This window comes from Canis lupus, chromosome 11 (genome assembly GCF_003254725.2).
Source record: "Canis lupus dingo isolate Sandy chromosome 11, ASM325472v2, whole genome shotgun sequence".
Classification (NCBI taxonomy): Eukaryota; Metazoa; Chordata; class Mammalia; order Carnivora; family Canidae; genus Canis; species Canis lupus.
Genome location: NC_064253.1, coordinates 69,653,041 through 69,671,206, shown reverse-complemented (window position 1 = coordinate 69,671,206; position 18,166 = coordinate 69,653,041). Strand labels below are relative to the sequence as shown.

Here is an 18,166-nt window from a genome sequence, read left to right as displayed (position 1 = left end):
GGGCCCCGCTGGAGGCCCGAGGCCAGAGAAGGGAGGCAACGCGCATGTCCGTGCGCCGCCGAACCCCAGCCAACGGCCCAGGGCATGCGACCCGGGGTCCCTTACCTCTGCTCGGCTGAGCTGTAGGTCTCCCCTCTCTGGCAGCTGCTCAGGGTGACGGGGTCAAAGTTGTCGAAGGAGCGGAGGGCCACCCCCGAGATGGCGACCAGGGGTGAACTGAAGCTCACACGGACCGCCCGGCTGTGGTAGAAGGGCTGGCTGAGGTCATGCACCACGGGGATAATCAGGGGATTGTTCCTGCAGCTCAGGACATGGAGGCCTGTCAGGGGAGACAGAGGGCCGTGGGGCCAGGCTCATTACTCAGGGCCAGTCACGCCCCCCCAACGGGCCCTTCCCGAAGCCCCCAGACCCTTTCATGTCACTGCACAAAAGCACCATTGGGTGGCCAGTGGGGATTTTGAGTTTGATTGAAAGTTTCTTTGTCTGCCTTTTTCTCTTGGTTCCAAATCTTTCCAATCCCTGTGCCTCCCTGCCCCCTAAGCTCTCCCTTCACCCAGCGCCCACAGCCGCCCACCCTCCCCCCGGGCCGCCCCCCCCCGACGGGTGTGGCTGGCCCTGACCACCCTCCCGCACGGCGACAGGGCCCGCAGGCCAGGCCGCCTTCCCAGGCAGCCCGCAGCTGGTAGGGACCATCCAGGGGAGCCGGCCCTTCCTGGGGGGCCAGGCCTGGTCTCGGTGCTGATGCAGGAGCCCGGCCTGTGAGGCGCAGACCCCACAGCCGTGCTCAGGGGCGACGCGGAGAAGCTGGGCAGGGGGGCTTCCCGGAGGCGCCCGGAACAGCCTTCCAGAAACCCGGGTCCCTCCAGAGCAAGGAGCAGGTCCCCAGGTGTCCAGGACGAAGGCGGGCGGCAGAGAGGAGGGCGCACCCAGGAGAGGGAAGGGGGCAGCCGGGCGGGCCGGGTGGGCCGGACGCTGGCTCTGCTGTCTGCCGGCCTCGGCTCACGGGGCGCTCAGCCGGTCACACCCCAGCCACGTGACCCCAGCAAAGGGTTAAACTCGCTTCTGCATCTACCACGGGGATGATCCCCGCCCGGCAGGCCTGCTGGGTTGGGCGTCTGGCTCCCGCTCCAGAAGGTGCCCTTCCGCGGTCAGTCCCGGGGGCGCAGGGGGGCAGGATGCTGAGGACAGAGGACCCCGCGGGGAGGGACGGGGACACGCTGAAGCCCCGGACGCGGGGTCACGGGATCCAAGTAGCTTCTGTGGAAGCGGGCCTCCCCCGCCCCCCGGGGCCTCTGCGATGCCAGCACAGCTAGGAAAATATTTGCCTCGCACTTAGGGAAATTTCCCCGGATTCCAGATAAGTCCGGAGGGGTTTTCTTTCTCTTCCTTATTAACACGTCCCCCCTCGCCTCTAAAACTCACTAAATAAGTAAACAGAAAAACAAAACACGAAACCCTCTCCTGCTCCCTGGGCTTCCGCTTGACCCTGCGGTGACCCCTGGCCTGCTGGCTCCACGCGGGTCTCTGAACCCAGCTCCCCAGGGGCGGTGCAGGCCTCGCTCTGGAGCCCGGCCTCCCCGGCTGGCCTGGAATTCCCAGCCCCTGGAGTGGCTGCACCGGAAACAGGACTCTCCTGGTGCCAGGCCCTGGGCTGGGCCCCCTTACCACCGCCGGGAGGGCCCCTCCGTTACTCCCTCTCAGTCTCGCTCTGACGATCACATGGCACCGTGGGGACAAGAGGACAGCAAGACGCCACATGAGGTGCTCTGAGGTCGTGGAAAGCGTTCACCTCTGTGGGCCCAGTGAGTGGCAGGGACAGCACGGAAGCCTGGGCCCTCAGCCCCGGGGCTGGGCCCCCCCACCTCTGCACCGAGCACACGCGGGTACACAGAGGGCTCTGCAAGTGACAGCTTGACCACTCTGGCCCCGTCCTCCCCGCCCTCCCCCAGCCCTGGGCGGAGGCAGCGCCTCGGCAGACAGGACCTGGCTCTGGATACACCTTCCTGCTCCCCACACTGGCCTTTGCTTCTCCTTCCTCCTCTGGGGAGCTCTGCAGGTTGTGCTGGAGACACGGCTGCCACTGCGGGGGACTGAGGGACACCTCGGGCTGCAGGGTAAAGCGCCCTGGCTACGATTCCAAGCTCCTGGCTCCTTCTCTCTTCCTGGTCACTGCCCCGCCACCCGGGCTCTCCCAAGGCCTCTCTTTGGGTGTCAGGTGCTGATACCTAGAGGAAGGGCCTTTGCTCGGTCTCCTTCCCAGGGTCTCCTGAGGGTCACATGGGGTGCGCGAGGTTAAAGGTGCCTGGTAGAAAGGAGCTGTTGAGAGGACTTGGACGGTGGCCCCTTATCCCCATATCTACCACACCCAGGCCCCTCTGGATACACAAAGGCCTCCTGATTTGCCACCAGAACGCCAAACAGAGACGCAAGAAAGAGGGAAAGCGAAGGAAGACCTAGGTCTCAGCTGCTCCTCAAACCAAGCCCTGGATAGATACGGTCCCGAGGGCCACGGGCATGAGAACGCGCTCACCGAGATCATGGCTCTGATCTTTGGTATCAAAGAGCTGGACGCTGATGGTTTCCTGCTTCTGGTCCCCGTAATAGGTGCCATCGGTCACCAGGTGGACGATGACAGCTGCAGCCACCATTGGCTGAGAGAAGTATGCCTGAAATGCAGAAGACACAGGAGGGTCACGCTCGGGCACGTGGCTGGGGAAGCAGCCATGGTGCGGGGGTTTCAAGGAGCATCTTCCATTTTAGGGACTGGGCCGCTCATCATGGGTCCAGGATAGGAATAGGGAGGCCGGGGGTGAAGAGCACAGGCTCTGAGGTGGGAAGCTCTGTGCCAACTTGGCTCTACTCCTGCTGAGCTGTGTACAGTGAGTGGAGGCTCAGCGTCCATGGGCCTAGGCTCCCTCACCTCCCTCCAAGTGATATATTAAGTGAATAACTCAATCATAGGGTGCCTGTGAGGCTCCAGTAAGATAATGGGAACAAAGTGTCTGGCACATACTAAAACCATAAAAAAAGAAAGGTGCTGTTATTATTTGTCACTTCTCCATGCTAGCCTCTGTGTTGGGCAGCAAGGAGACAAAGCCGAGTAAGACCCAGCCCTTGCATTTCTGCGGACCATGGAGTTCAAAGTGGGTGTGCAAATCAAAAGTGGATTTGCAAATCAAAATCAAAATGGATGTGCAAATCAAAAGTCAATACAATCCACAATCCTTAGTCAGGAAGATGGGCCCAAAGAGAGCCACCGAATAATGTGACAAGCACCATCCAACAGATGACCAAACACAGGACGAGAAGGGAGAGAACAGTCAGTCACTCCTCTGCAGGGATCAGTTAAGCCTTCAAGGAGGAGAAGACAATCTTAAAAGGCCTTGAGCAATGAACAGAAGGTTCCGGGAAGACAAAAGGTATCCAGAGTCTTTGCCAAAACAAGAATGACGAGGGGCATTCCATGAGCGATGAAGGGATTCTATTTCAGGAAGCATCCTATTGCCAAGTGTTTTGTTCTCTGTCCTGACCATGAGCACCCTCAGGGAGGAGACAAGCCATCCTGAGGAAGGGTCATGGGAGTTGGTTCCTGGGGGCCACTGCTGGAGAGTCTAAGGCTCTTAAAGCTTTGGCTTACCCGGAGCCAGAAAGTGGTCTGAGCCATCTGGGAGTAGTATGGGTAGCTGATGGTACAAGGGTACCAGGCATGCTGGGAAATGCCTTCACTGAGATCTATCACCTTCGTTCGACACACCTGCGAAAAGATAAAGAGAAACGTGTTTTAGAGGGTGTCAGAAGTTGAATTAAATTCAAGTAGAAACACCTTTGCCATCCACCTATTTTGTTCTTGGCGCCACAGGAGGAAACCGGGATGACAGACAGGAGCCCGCTGTGCTCCAGGAGCCCACCGCCTACCGAGGAACAGGGAACCCTCCACACTCTTAGGGACAGGACAGATACCACGTTTTGGTGGTGGAGGCGACAGAGACATTCTCATGGGGGCAAATGCTGGAGGAGCTGACGTCTGAGTTGGATCTTAAAGAATAGAGGAGACAGGGGGTTAGGGCACTGCGGGTCCCAGGAGCAGGAGCAAAGGCTCCGAGGAAAGTGGAAATCTGGAATGCTTCGGTTGTGCTTAGCTGCCTGGTATTCTGAGAGCTTGGGGAGGGCAGGAGAAAAGGCAGGAGGAGGGGTGGGATCTTGCAGAGTCGTGAATCCAAAGCAGAACATTTTAGAACAAATCTGAAAATTGTGCCCAGACCTGTATGAAGGACAGAGGAAAGACTATGATAGTATGGGCCTATCCCCCAAAGACAGGGTGTGTGTGTGTGTGTGTGTGTGTGTGTACACTGTGTGCACGTGTGTATACTGTGCATCCACATGTCATTCCATTCCTCAGGTCGTTCACGCATCCGAGTCCTATTTGTTGGGAGATTGCTGTTTGCCGAACACTGTGGGACGGGACAGACGCTGAGGAGCTAGGGCCGACCATGAGCGCACGTGTCCATCCAGGCACCACACAGGCATGCGCAGCTGTAAACTGTCGAGTAGAAAACAGAAAAGCTCTATGATGGAAAAGGAGAGAAACAACGAACTAGTTCTTGAGATTGGTGAGGCCTTTCGCAGCAGGCCGCCCCACGTCCGTGCTGCTCCTCTGACCTGGGACGTGGCTCCTCTCTCAAAACTCCCTGTGGATCTGGGCCTGTCATGCCACACGTCTGGGTCTCAGTGTACTCATCTGAGAAGGGCCGACTGGCAAACGCTAAGGCTCCTGCAAGCTATAAAAAAGACCCCAGAAGGTCATAATAGACACATATACATGTAAAACAAACACAAAAGAGAGGGAAAAAGAGAAAGTATATGCAAGGATCAAGGATACGGATTCCAGCGATACCTAGAGTAGCAAGAGATCGGGAACAGTTTATATGTCCTTCTGTGGGGAAGGGATGCATCGAGTAAGAAACAGTCACGTGACCATCCTTCCATTTGGCAAAAGACTGTGAAGAGGCCTGAATTAAATCCATGCACAGGGATGATAGTAGAAGTATTCAGTGTCAGGTCCAGTGTGGGTCCTGGCCACACGAAACAGAAGCTCTCCCTCCTCCCGAGTCCAAGACATCAATGGAGAGGTTGCAAAAGCCTAATACTCCGCGGGGAGGGAGGCGGAGCAGGAACGAGGTATGAATGGACAGGTACAATATGATGTCATTTACAAAAAAAATCACACAGAGCAAGACAATCTCCCTACCAGAGATCCCTAGAGATGACTACAGAAGAATTAAAAACAGAGTAGAAGAGTCGTATGTCAAATGTGCTATAGTCAAATTCAAGATCAAATGCGTGGCCGCGTGGCTGCGCCATCATCTACAACTGCAATCATCAGTGCCTTTTTATTTTTTAAATGAACTTTTTTGTATTGGAGTGATTTCATATTGACAAAAAAAAGCTGCAAAAGTAATAACTGAGTCCTGAATGCGCCTCTTTCATCTGGTGTCCCTTGCCGTTAACATCTTTATCAATTCATTCTTGAAGCCCCATATAGAGGGGCGCCTGGGTGGCTCAGTTAAGCATCTGCCTTGGGCTCAGGTCATGATCTTTGGTTGCTGGGATCAAGCCCCACATTGGGCTCCCTGCTCAGCAGGGGGGGGGTGCTTCTCTCTCTCTCTCTCTCTCTCTCTCTCTCTCTGTTCCTCTCCCACTGCTCATCCCCTCTCTCACAAATAAATAAAACCTTAAAAATATTTTTAAAAAATTAAAAAGTTGCTTAGCCAGCTCTGAAGCATCACCCAGGACGTCCTGCAGGGGCATGCTGGCCTCCGCTAAGGAGACCCTGCTTTATCTTTGACATCTGCACATGAGATGAGCTCACAGGTTTTCAGGGATTCCAGGGTTCCCTGGAGGCCTCCACCTGCGGCTCAGGGTGTGAATCTGCTTCCTTCCTTCTCTGCTGCTTTACCTGTAGCATCTCCGCTCACGGGTCTTACCTATCAAGCTGCCATGTCATGTTTCCCTTCAGAAAAGAGCTTCACTGCTTTAAGAGCATGGAAAAGTAGTAAGAGCCATCTATTGCCAAAGTTCCCTTTCCCCTCCCTGAGAAATCAGTGGGTCCTGGGCATGTAGCAGGAGTTTTCCCCCCGAACGTTGCGTGTCACGTCTCAAGGAGTGTAGAGGTGCCAGGAATCAACCATCTCATTGGCCAGAAGCAGGTGACAGCTTCTGTTGGTCAAGTCTCTCGAAGCCCAATACCGAGGAGACCGGGGGGCAGACCAGCCACTTTAATAGGCTGGAAGATGTCTTTGAGTTTATTTTTCTCAAAAACAACTGGGACTGGGCTTAGGCAGATCTGCCAGTGGATTGTGTTACATTTTACAACAGTGCGAGACTTTGCATAAACTATCTATGGCATTTGAAATCCTGGCCAGCAATTCGACATGTATCATTTGGAAATTCTTTCCCCTGTGTTCGGAGTGTTCTGAGCTGCCCGTCCCCAGCAGAGTGTGGTTGGAGCACATCTCTGGAGTGCTGGGCGGCGGCGGGGGCGGCAGGGGGGGGGATGCTTATCTCTGCATCTAAGACACCAACAAAGCCCTCTTATTGCTCAAATACAATTTTCTCTTATCTGGTCAGCTCTATCAGCACCAGACAGGGCTTGAGAATAACTGCTGTTATTTTATTCTCCTGTTTTCCTATTTAGATTGTGTTTGTTTCAAGCTGGCTGCGATCCTGGCCGGGGACAGTCAAGCAGATCAGAGAGGAGCAAACAAATCCAGCTGAACCTTTGCCCAAAGCCCCAGTTGATCTTAAAACCTTCTACGTTCCTGGGGGAGGCTGGCGGGGAGGAGCGGGGTAGGCCGCAGGGGAAAGGTGAAGCGAACACTCACAGGCCTCCTGCTTTTGTAGACCTTGCGGATTCTGCTCATTCACCAGCTACTTACTGAGGGTGGGTGGCACCCCCCGGGGCTCTGCACAGCTGAGAGAAAAAAGAGCTTTGCTCTTGGCCACAGGGTTGGTCACTACGGTCCAAGTGCGATCCCAAGGTGACTGATTCCACGGGGATGCTCCGTTTTCATCCACTCACTGCTTTGCACCCTCCAAAGAAAGCCAAGTCCGACTGCATAAAGCATTACTGAACAACGGAGACTTTCCTGAACATTCATGCGGAAACAAGCAGGAGAGTTACATCCCACACTCTGTGGGGACCCGAGCTCCCCTGGCAGCCGCAGGAAGTGGGTGCCGTCTCCCTCATCATCCCCTTTCCTCCAGTCGCTCTGCTGACCTCCCCAACCCTCCTCACCTCCCCGTCTTCCCAACTTGCACCTCCCAGATCGCGCGTGAGCCATTCTTCTCTCCCTCGGATGACCCGGTCTTGCACACACATCATCTTTCTGATGATGCCACCTAACAACCCTCCCCAGTGCTGTCGGGGGCTGAGCATAGTAACCTGTTGCCCTCTCCATCATGCTGCTATCCGTCCCTTCACATCACTAGACCTTGCAGAGCACACCTAGGGGCTCTAAAAACATGGGCAGCCTCCAGGCTTCGGGTTGCCCTGACAGATGAAGAGGGGGGCCTCCTACAGCTGGAACCTGGCTTTCGGCTTTGCCCACTTTCGGCCCACATGTCCGCTACGGCATTATTCACAATAGCTGAGATGTGCAAAAAACTCAAGGTCCATCAGGAGGTCAATGCATAAACAACATGTCATCTGTTGATAGAATGGCAGCATGTTATACAGCCAAAAAAAAAAAAAAAAAGGAAACCCTGCCATATGTGATGCTAAGGATGAACCTGGAGGACATCATGCTAAGTGAAATAAAGCCACCACAAAAGGACAAATACTGCATTATTCCACTTGCATGAGGCAGCTACAGAAGTCAGATTGGGGGATCCCTGGGTGGCGCAGCGGTTTAGCGCCTGCCTTTGGCCCAGGGCGCAATCCTGGAGACCCGGAATCGAATCCCACGTTGGGCTCCCGGTGCATGGAGCCTGCTTCTCCCTCTGCCTCTCTCTCTCTCTCTCTCTCTCTGTGACTATCATAAATAAATAAAAACTTAAAAAAATATATTAAAAAAAAACTCCCTTAAAAAAAAAAAAAAAGAAGTCAGATTGGTAGAATCAGTGAGTGGAACAGTGGCGGCCGAGGGCTGGGGTGCGGGGAGAAGGTAGTTGCTAATCACCAGACATCAGGTTTCAGGTTAAGCCAGGTGGTTAAGTTCTGGAAACCTGCTGTACCTGTAGCCAACAATACCTTATCGAACACACAAAAATGTGTGAAAGAAGGTAGATCTTGGGGCACCTGGGTGGCCCAGTGAGTTAAGCATCTGACTCTCGATTTTGGCTCAGGTTGTGATCTCAGGGTCCTGAGATCAAGCTTCGAGTCAGGCTCCGTGCTCAGCAGGGAGTCTGCTTGGGAGTCTCTTCTTCTTCTTCCCTCCCACCCCCATCCTCTCTCTTTCTCTCTCTAAAATACATATATAAAATCTAAAAAAAAAAAAAAAGTAGCTCTCTTGTTCACTTTTTTGTCACAATAAAATGGGACACAGTAGTACTGAATGACTAAAATACTGATATGCATCGAATGAGCAAATACGTTAATAAAACAAGTGAGCCGGTTCAGGTTGGGGGAGAGAAATCCATATAATGGTGCCAGGCAAGGAGCAGATGTGGGTGGGCTGGCAAGCACCCTCCCTTAGGTACTATCACGGTTGGAGGAGGGATTACCCAGGATCTTCTTGATCACTTCAGAGCCGGAGAACTCACCTCCATGCATAGGCACCTCAATCTGCCCTCGGACAGCACTTCCCAGCGGCCAGGACGTGTCTGGCTGTACTTTCTCCAACTTTTTCCTCTAAGTAGCAATGTCTACACGCTTTCGTATTTAGAGTTCCAGAGTTAGAAGAACTGAAGAGCTGCCTACTGAGATGATTCCTTCTGTACTGAGATGATTCCTTCTGCAGCGCGCAAGGAAGGGTGGGCTGTCTTGTACAACGTAACGCGACAAGTAGGTGGCAAAACTGTTATTAAAATGCAGAATTTTCTGGTCTCAAGAATGGATGCTTTTTCCTCACCTATGCTCAGCTCCCCCTTGGTGTTTTTAGGTTTATTTGTTTTAGCAAGCTCTACACCCAACGTGGAGCTCAAACTCACAGCCCTGGGATCAAGGGTCACATGCTCCTCTGACTGAGCCGGCCAGGAGCCCCCAGTCCTACTTCTGTTGTGTAGAACCATCTCCAGCGGGAGGTCTCGCTCTTCCCCAAGAACGCATGGCATGGAGAGCAGACAGGAATTCCGGTGCCCACGCCACTCCTTTCTCCAGGAGAAGCCCAGCTCTAGGTCTTCGATGGAAGCTGAGCAGCCACTGCTGTCCAGTCCCATCTTAACAGCTGTGGGAACCGAGGGGCAAGAGGCTGCTGCCCCGCTTGGTCTTCGGCACCATGCCCTAGATGCCTCATCACCCTCAGGGATGTGCCTACACCTAACACCCCCCATGGGAAACAGGAGACCTGGGTCGGTTCTGGCTGTGTCACTTATCAGCTGGACCTCCCCCCCACCTTCAGCCTCCCCATCTGTGACACACCGTGGTTGTCCGGGATGACCCCACAGTCCCCCAGGAGCTTGAGGACACCCTGTGTAACGACTTCCACCAAGGATCTCAAGGTCCCAATACCATTTATCCTCCCAGTTATCCTCTGTGAGGCTGGAATCATTGTCCCATTTTCCTTTTGAGGAAGGGGGGCAGAGAGGCTTTAAAGAACCCCATTAAGGTCACACATCCAGTTGTGTAGGGCGGCCAGAAGCCAGACTCCGATCCTTCTGACGCCACGGTCTATGTGCCTGCCTTGGCCAAAGCCTCCACTTCCTCTGATGGAGAAGAAGGCACCAGTCACCACTCTCTGCCTCCAGATGCTCCCTGCTCCAAGGTCCTCACTACTAACCTGTCAAAGTAAAGAACTCACCCTGTTGCCCCGATCACCCCTCCATGGCCGCCCCGGGACCGCGGGACGGGAGGTTTCCTAAGACACAACTGGCAAAGGCCTTTGGGAGCCGGTTTCGGCCACATCACCACCTTCACCCCCAGCTGCCCGCCCCCCCCCCGCCCCTGCAGCAGGTGGGCATCCACACACGTGCACGGTGGGGCTTCCTCCGCCCCACGCGGCCCCTTCTCTCACATGCCCGGCCTCAACCACCTTGGTGCTCGTGCCCAGACTCCCCCCCACCCCGCCAGCCCCGCCGCTGCACTGGTGCCCATGCTGTGCACTACTACACACGCTTCAAAGCCAGTCTCGAATATCACTCCTCCTCTGAAGGCCCTTGCTCGCCCCCCACGCAGAATTAATTGCTCTCTCGCGTGTTCCCATAGCTCTTCGTATATACCTCGGTCACAGCGCTTGTCAGCTTGGAGTATGTATAGTTGTTCAGAGCCCAGTCTTAGCCCTTTAAGTTCTCAAGACTTCCAAGCTGAGAAGCACGCTGTCGTCACGCCCGCATCCATCCTAGCACATCGCCCAGCACCGGGACGCAGTCGGTGCCCCGGGGACAACAATGACAACAGGAATGGTGGCAGCGGCGGGATGGCGGTCCTAGGCCGGGTGCTTTTTAAGCCTGTGTGCCAAATCTTGCAGGTCTCAGGACAACCCTGGGAGGGCGGCACGTGAGGACACCTGTTTCATAGGTAAGGACTGGAGGCCTCGTACTTTGCCTGAGGTCACACGGCTCACAGCTCACCGTGGTACCGGGATTCAATTCGAAGGCGCTCACTCAGCCCACAATCTTATTAAGAGTGGCTGTGACCTGGGCAGGGGCCACCTGCCGTTCTCCCTGGGCTGTCGTGGAGGATGGACTTGGAACTTGTGCTGGACAGAAGCTGCTTCAGCAGCCCAAAGCAGGTCCTCCCAGGGCGGCCCTGGGCTGGGCGAGGTGGTGGAAAGAGCCCTGGCTTGCCAGGCCAGAGGCCTGCCGACCAGAGCTGACCCACATCTTATGTCCCCCGACACCCATCCTTCTCACGTGCACAAGGACAGAGTGAGCTGAATCCCTAACAGGCTTTTCAGTGCTGACAGTCGGCCAGCGTTTCACTCCCCGCGCCTTCCTGGCGAATGCTGCCGGAGAGAGTGTGGACCCCGTAAGGAAGTGGGATTGTCCCGTCAGCCCCTCGGCCAACCCCTGGACCTCGCGTCTCTGGTCTCTGGAGGGCCAATTTCACAGCCACCTTTCTACGCAAACCGGAGGGCAAACATAAACATTTACCGCAGCCATTCCAGCAATGTGTTTTCTGTTTTCTTTTTCTTTTCTTTTCATGCATGCTACAAAGAGCTGGTTCTCCCCGCAAAGCCTTGAGATCACTGGATATTTGCGCTGGGGGTATCCTCAGAGATCTGATCCCAGCCATCACATCTGATGGTGAGATGGGGAACGGAGCCCACTGGAGACGGGACAGACTGGCCGTAAGCTCCTCTGGGATGGGCCGGGATGTCTGGTGGGTAGTGGGCTTGCCTGGGCTGACAGACACAGAGGCCTCCGTGGCCCCAGGACTTCGGGGCTCAGGTCCCCTCCATCCAGCACCCGCCTCCAAACCCCCCCCTTTGCCGAAGACTGCTTTCAATTAGAGGAGTTAACGATGTCTTGCTTTCAAAGGGTTTTTTAAATCCAGTTTATCTTCCACCCACACACGTCGTACACAAAGGCGGGGAGACAGAGGGAGAACAGGGGGGGAGCGGGAGTTCTGGTATTTTCCCACACAGGGGAGATGCCATGAGGTTTCTATTGAATTTCGCTTTTACAGATTTACATGCCCTTTTGTCAATCACAGGAGGGAGGAAGTGCTCTTCAAGTCTCAGGCCCGTCCTCTCCAATTTCCTCTTTCAGCCCAAAGGGACCCGGGAATGGGTCTCATAGAAAAAAGAGAGGTAAAGGACTGGGGGGGTGGGGGGGACGTGGGGGTGCATGCTGACACTAACAATAGACATAAATGCACAAGTGCATGCATGCACGCACCCCTGCGCACATGCGCGCACACATGCACACACACACATAACCCAGGCAGCGTTTCCAAATATTTCTACTTAGGTCACATTGTAACATCAGGCTTGCAGCTCCAACGCCAAGTTATTTCCCCAAGAACTGCAAGGTGGTACGAGGGACAGGGTTCCCTGACATGGAGATGGCAGGAAGGAGGCCAGGGGTCAGGCCACGGAGACCACAACACCGAGGGGGCAGGTGCAGCAAAGCCACCTCTGCAGAGCCCGCGTGCCTGTCCCTTACAGAGCACGCTGCTCCCTCCGCAGTGCTCCCACAGGGAGCGGAAGGGCACCAACTCTCACAGACAGTCCACAGTGCTGGCGCTGCCCCGGGGGTCCTCTTGCAGTAACCAGGAGGAAGAAGCACTGCTGTCCCCATTTGAGACATAGGGAGTCCAAGGTTCAGAAGGCACCGGGCACTTCCTCACCGCGGAGGAGGCAAAGCCCACGGGCCCAACTCCAGATCCGTATCCTTCCTACCCTCTGGGTGGAGACTTCCCAATACCTCTTGGCCACACCTGTTGTGGTTTCTCGTGTGTCCATCTGTCCCCATGCTTGAGCGTCAGGGGCAGTGCTCGCCCCTATTTCTGTCCCCTCTTCACTGGTGTCCAACTGTGGCTCACGAGGCGCGGCTCAGCGAATGCTGCGCCTATTGGACTAAGGCGGCTGAGCACGCGGGTCGGGGCTGACGCACGAGAGCCGGAAGCCCAGGTGTGGACATGGTAATAGCCGCGTGGTGCAGGGACCTGGGATTCCTTCCTGAGCACTGAAAGACCCTGCCCGCCCACCACCCAGGCTCACATGCAGTTGATGCACAACACGATGATGACAGTAGTAACTGGTACTCGAGCGATCTCCCACGACTCTGCGCACCAGAGCCTGTCCGATTCTGCTATTTCATACTTAGAACCACCTGATGAGAAAGGTATTAATATTACCTCTACTTTCCAGATGAGAAACAGGCTGATCGCTAATGGGGAGTCTGCTGGCCCTGAGACCACTGGGCCGGTTGAGGCATCCGCCATCCGCCAAGCCCTTGCTGGGGACAGACACCATTAATTAAACGGTGCGGACTGCTCCCCTGAGTGTAGACCTCAGAATCCACCTTAATAAAACACTCTGGCGAACCTCTCATCACTGGTCGGCATCGGCCCAGGAGATGGGCCTATTTGCAATCCCTGAACGTGGCTGTTCGCTCACGGAGGGCAAGAACGGCGGCAGCTTGCCTGTGACGTCTTCAGTACGAAGAGCAGTGAGAAGCCTAAAGCCCAGACTAGTTGAATAAAAGAATGAGTCACCAACAATAACGTGGTAAAGGTCGTTGATCCTTTACCATATACACGGATCCCCTGCTTTTCCAAAGTTCACGTCACACCACTTTGCTTTTTTTTTTTTTTTTTTTTTTTTTTGCACCACTTTGCTTTTATCAAAGGCCTACCTTAGTACCTGTTCTCGATAACTGAAAGAAATCCAAAGGGGATTTTCACTTTTATGGGGAAAAAAAAGGCCAAAAGCAAACAACAGTGCTCAGTGTTTGTCTTGCGGCGCGTCCTGCAGAGGCAGCGTGCACCCCCAGCAGCGAGGGCCCCCCACCCAGCTGCTTCTCCAGAACTACACCCAGCATCTTAGCATCAGGCCACCCGAGCTTAGACCTGTGCCTCTGAGCCTCTGGGCTTGGCCTCCATTTACTCTGTGCATTGGTTACCAAGGTGGGTCCTAAGGTAGCAGAAGAGCCTAAGTAAGACTCTTTTTTGGGGTCTGGGGACACCCCAACATGTTGTCATACAAATGAATGGCAGTTGTTTCTTTGCCTTATGCCGTTTGGGCTTAGGAAAGGTGTCACGAGAACACCCTGCTTTCAGGCTGTGGAGGAAACCTCCATCAGGTGTTCTAGCAAGTGTCCCTCGTGCCTTATCTTAGTTGATGCACACGTGATACACGGGAAACCCAAACGTCGAGATTCCAGGTCCGGGGCCTCTTCCCCTGGCTGCAGAGCACTGTCATCCCCCACCAGGTCTCTCTCCTCACTCCCTGGTCCAGCCTGTTCTGCTTCTTATTCCAAACTGACCCCCTGACCACAGAGAATTTTAAGGCAACTGAGGGTTGAGAGATAAACACACACACACACACACCTTCAATCCCCTCCTCTGACCTCTTTGCACACTTAGTAGCACTGAAAAAAGACAGAGACAGAGAGAGAAGAAGAAAGGCCAGGCTTTCTTGTAGCAACCATTAGACACAATGCTCACTGTCCCCAGGCCCCCAGAGAAGCTTCCCCTTTGATGCCCCCCTTAAAGAGATGGAGGGAGGGGGAGGAGTGGACTGGCTCTTTTTCAGTTTCGAGATTATTTGGCTCAGACAATCAAGCAAAAGCATCTCCTGTGTACAAGGCAGGTGCGCAGAGCGGAGAGACGCCTCCTTCCTCACACCCAGGGGGCTGGACGCGGCAGCAGAGCTCAGGGCTTCCACCCAGGAGCTACTTGCACGTAAGATAACTTGACATTTGATGGCCTCCAACCTCGGGGCTCAGCGCTGGGGTGATTAGCTCCTCAGCGGCCCCGGGGTCTGTCCCTAACGCATTAGCTATTCCACACTCCAGCGGGGTCTAATGTCTTCCGGCCCGTACCCCCCACACATCCTAAACCCTGAGGTTGGGGGTACAAAGTCCTGGGCTGCCCTAAACGGCCGTGAAGAAGCAGCCAGGCTTCTGAGCGGACCTGAGCAGAGAACCACCAGGCTCCCTGGTCTGGAGCACATGGACACTCCTACAGTGACGCTACCTTTCTTGGAGGAGAAACGGCTCACCATCAAGTCTACGGCTGTAGGGGACAGAAAGGTGATGCCTTCCCCTTCTCCTGCAGGTGACGTTTACTCAAGAGGCCGGAGGAAGCAGCCCGGAGACGTGGCAAGGCCAAATGTAAAGCAGCAACCGTGCCCTGAATGCGGATCCTCGCCTCGGCGGGAGGCAGGCATCAGCGGCCTCACTCACTCGACAGCTGGGAGTGAGCCAAAGCCACACGCGTGGCGGCTGCTGAGGTCTGGGCCTGACGCCCGGCCGGCCGGGTTACTGCACATCTATCTCCTGGGGTACAGGTGCGGACCCCGCAGACCACGGTGTGTGAAAGGTGATGGTGAGGCAGCGATGGTGATGCCCCAGCTGCTTCCGCCTCCGTTAACTCCAGCCTGTGTGGCCGCAGAGATTCAGATCTACCCATTTTCATATGGGGAAACTGAGGCCAAGGGAGAAAGAATCAGCACAGCAGTGGCGGCAATAATTAAAAATAAGTGACCCCCGGTCACCAGTGCGTATGGCACACGGTGTGCGTTCTCACCGCGACACCCCACGGGGTGAGCGGCCTCTCCCCACTGACGCACAGGAGAGCTGGGCCTTGGGCAGTGCCCATCGCTGGAAACCGGACAGCCGCTCGCAGGAGGCATCGGGCAGGGGCTCGGGCTTCTGAGGCTAGTAAATCCTCAACAAGGGAGAGTGATTAGTGTCGGATGTGGCGGTGGGCTTTGTGCGGCTGGCGGCCCCTCCCTGCAGAGGCCTGGCCGGGCTCGGTTCACACGGGCCCTCCGTAGGCCTGCTCCCGGCTCCCTAATTATGCCATTCACCAGTCACCCAGGCCCGCCTCTGAACTCCTGACCCAGCAGTGAAAGACTTGGGATCTCATTACTAATCTCTTAAGCCACCTCGTCTTCCAAAATACATCCATTTAACTTGAAGGCCAAGGCGTTGGGGGTGGGAGCCGGGGAGAGGGAAAGCCCGGCACAGGGACTTCTCATGACACGGCCACATCCCCTCCCGAGGCCTGCGTCGTCCCGAGCCCCGGGGCGGCGGGCCTGGCTGTCGGGCTCAGAGCAGGACAGGCCTCCCTGAAGGTCGGCGGCTCGGCCCCGGGACCCGGGGAGGCCTCTGGTGGGGCGGGGCCTCTGGGCCCACCTGTTTGTAATTTCAGGGGTGTGGGCAGGGGACGAGGCCCGTGTTTGTTTTAATTATTATTATTGTTGTTGAGAAGGGAGGGGAAAAAAATGAGCAGAAACTGCTAACATCTGGAGGCTCCTGTCCAGCTTATGTAATCTCCTGTCGCAGAGGAGGAACACGGGATCCCCAGCCAGATGGTCCGTGGGTGACTTCACGGCACACGTGCCTCCTCCCACAGGAAGATGCTGATGGGGTGAGGAGAGTGCCTGGTGGGACCTTCCCGAAATTCTGAAGGGGTGAGAGGCAGGGGCTTTAGGGGCTCCCAGAAATCTCAGTTTTCTTTTGGGAGGCTCAGATTTTTTTTTTTCTAGCTCAACCTTGAATTTTTCTATTTCTCTCTCCATTCATTCATTCGTTCATTCACTTATTCAATATATATTTACATGGCACTTCCTCCTTGTAGGTTCCTTATTCACCTTGGTCTACATGGTAAAAATGGGTCCCAGGTTTAAAAAGCAAGAAAGGGGGATCCCTGGGTGGCCCAGAAGTTTAGCGCCTGCCTTTGGCCCAGGGCGTGATCCTGGAGTCCCAGGATCGAGTCCCACGTCGGGCTCCTGGTATGGAGCCTGCTTCTCCCTCTGCCTCTCTCTCTCTCTCTCTCTCTCTCTCTGTCTACCATGAATAAATAAGATCTCTTTAAAAAAATAAAAATAAAAAAATAAAAAGAAAGAAAGGTAAAACCTCTTCTCACAAATAGCAACCCCGGATGGGCAGGGCTGAGGGGGACAGTGTGTGTAAAAGATTCTACAAGCAAATCCCCAGAGGACAGCGCGGTGGGATCTGTGTTCGAGGTATGTTCAGGCTGAGGGAGCAGCGTGGAGCAAAGAGCTGCCAGGGCAATCTGTGCCCGCGGGCCAGGCCTGAAACACAAACTCTTAATTTCAAGTGGGCTCTGGAGAGCAGCGGCCGGAGAAGAGGCGAGAGAAGGGGAAAGATGGGCCACAGCTGAGCCACAAGAAACCGAGTTTCCCAGATGATGTCAGCAGCGGAGGCATGAAGGACAAAGGTCGAGACGCAGATCTTGCTGCAAGCACAGCTCTGAGCACCCTGCTTTTAAAAAACACGCTCTTATCTTTCTGTGTTTCCAACTCTCCCCCTCCCCGCCCCCAGCATTTGTACTGAAAGCAATTCATGCAATTTCATGAATTCTAGATCAGGATAGCTATAAAAGCAGTGTGGTCTCTGGATCAGATCAAAGAGCACCGTGAGCTCCAACCAAAGTCTTCATGCACCTCTAGATGGGAACACAGAGATAGTGCCAGGGAAAGATGAAAATCCCGAGACACTGCCAACTTCAGATAGGAATCCTAAAGCATCGCGATTTGTATTTCGGAGCCCAGAGGTGTTGCCAGCTCTGGAGAAGTCTACTTACGGAGCACTGAGACCCTTCCAGTGCTGGCCCAGAATACTGAGAGACCGTGACTCTACAACAGGACCGGGCAAGGCCGTGCGCTCTACATCCAGCGCCCGGAAACCACCTGTGGAGAACCAGATGCCAAAGACGGAGAACACAAATCCAGTCACCTTCGATCCAAAAATGCCCTCCCTGCTGGCTCCGGAGTGGAAAACACGGCCAGCTCTGGAGCAGCGTCCTGACACATGGGAGTCTCCACCGCTCGGCTGAGCCACACAGACCAAAGCAGCGTGGCTTGGGTGCCCTGCAGGCCACTTCTGGGCCTTTCTCTGGGAGCCCTGACATGCTCACGGGTTAACCAGAAAAGCGCTACCTGCATCCAAGCTTGGTGCCTGGTCACCGAAACCCTCGGTTCGGAATGGCTGAACGGTGGTTAATGGCAGTTTTGACCACCCGGCCATGTTTGAGAAAGGTCAGAGCAGTGATTTTTCACTTAAAGGCATCTGTGTGTTGAAAGAACAAGGCTTTCTCGAGTTCATAAAAGCTGGGAGTTTCCAGGTGGTTCTTTTTTATTTTCCCTCCGCGCTCCCTGTCCATCCCTCCTCTCCTCCAGCTTTCTGCATTACGACCTGTGTGTTCCGGGTTGTGTCCATGATGAGGAACGAGTCACATGCCCTGAAGGGAGGGACCCACACCTGACGCCAAGACGGCCCTGCAGACGCACCGTCCCTGGGCTCTCACTACGGTGCGCAGGAGTCCTCGTCCCGTCCCACACACGAGCAAGGCCTGGAAACCACGGAGTGATCGGCT

At 55.0% G+C, this 18,166-nt stretch overlaps 1 protein-coding gene across 1 annotated transcript in view; it reads right to left on the bottom strand.

Annotated features, from left to right (window-relative positions):
- PAPPA (pappalysin 1) overlaps positions 1–18,166 on the bottom strand; it is a 237,027-nt gene that overhangs the window by 66,182 nt on the left and 152,679 nt on the right. The window contains exons 11-13 of the mRNA XM_035696916.2: positions 3,638–3,754; positions 2,531–2,666; positions 106–319 (exon numbers count right to left, since the gene is read on the bottom strand). Coding sequence (XP_035552809.1) covers positions 106–319; positions 2,531–2,666; positions 3,638–3,754 — 467 coding nt within the window. The remainder of the gene's footprint in view (positions 1–105; positions 320–2,530; positions 2,667–3,637; positions 3,755–18,166) is intronic.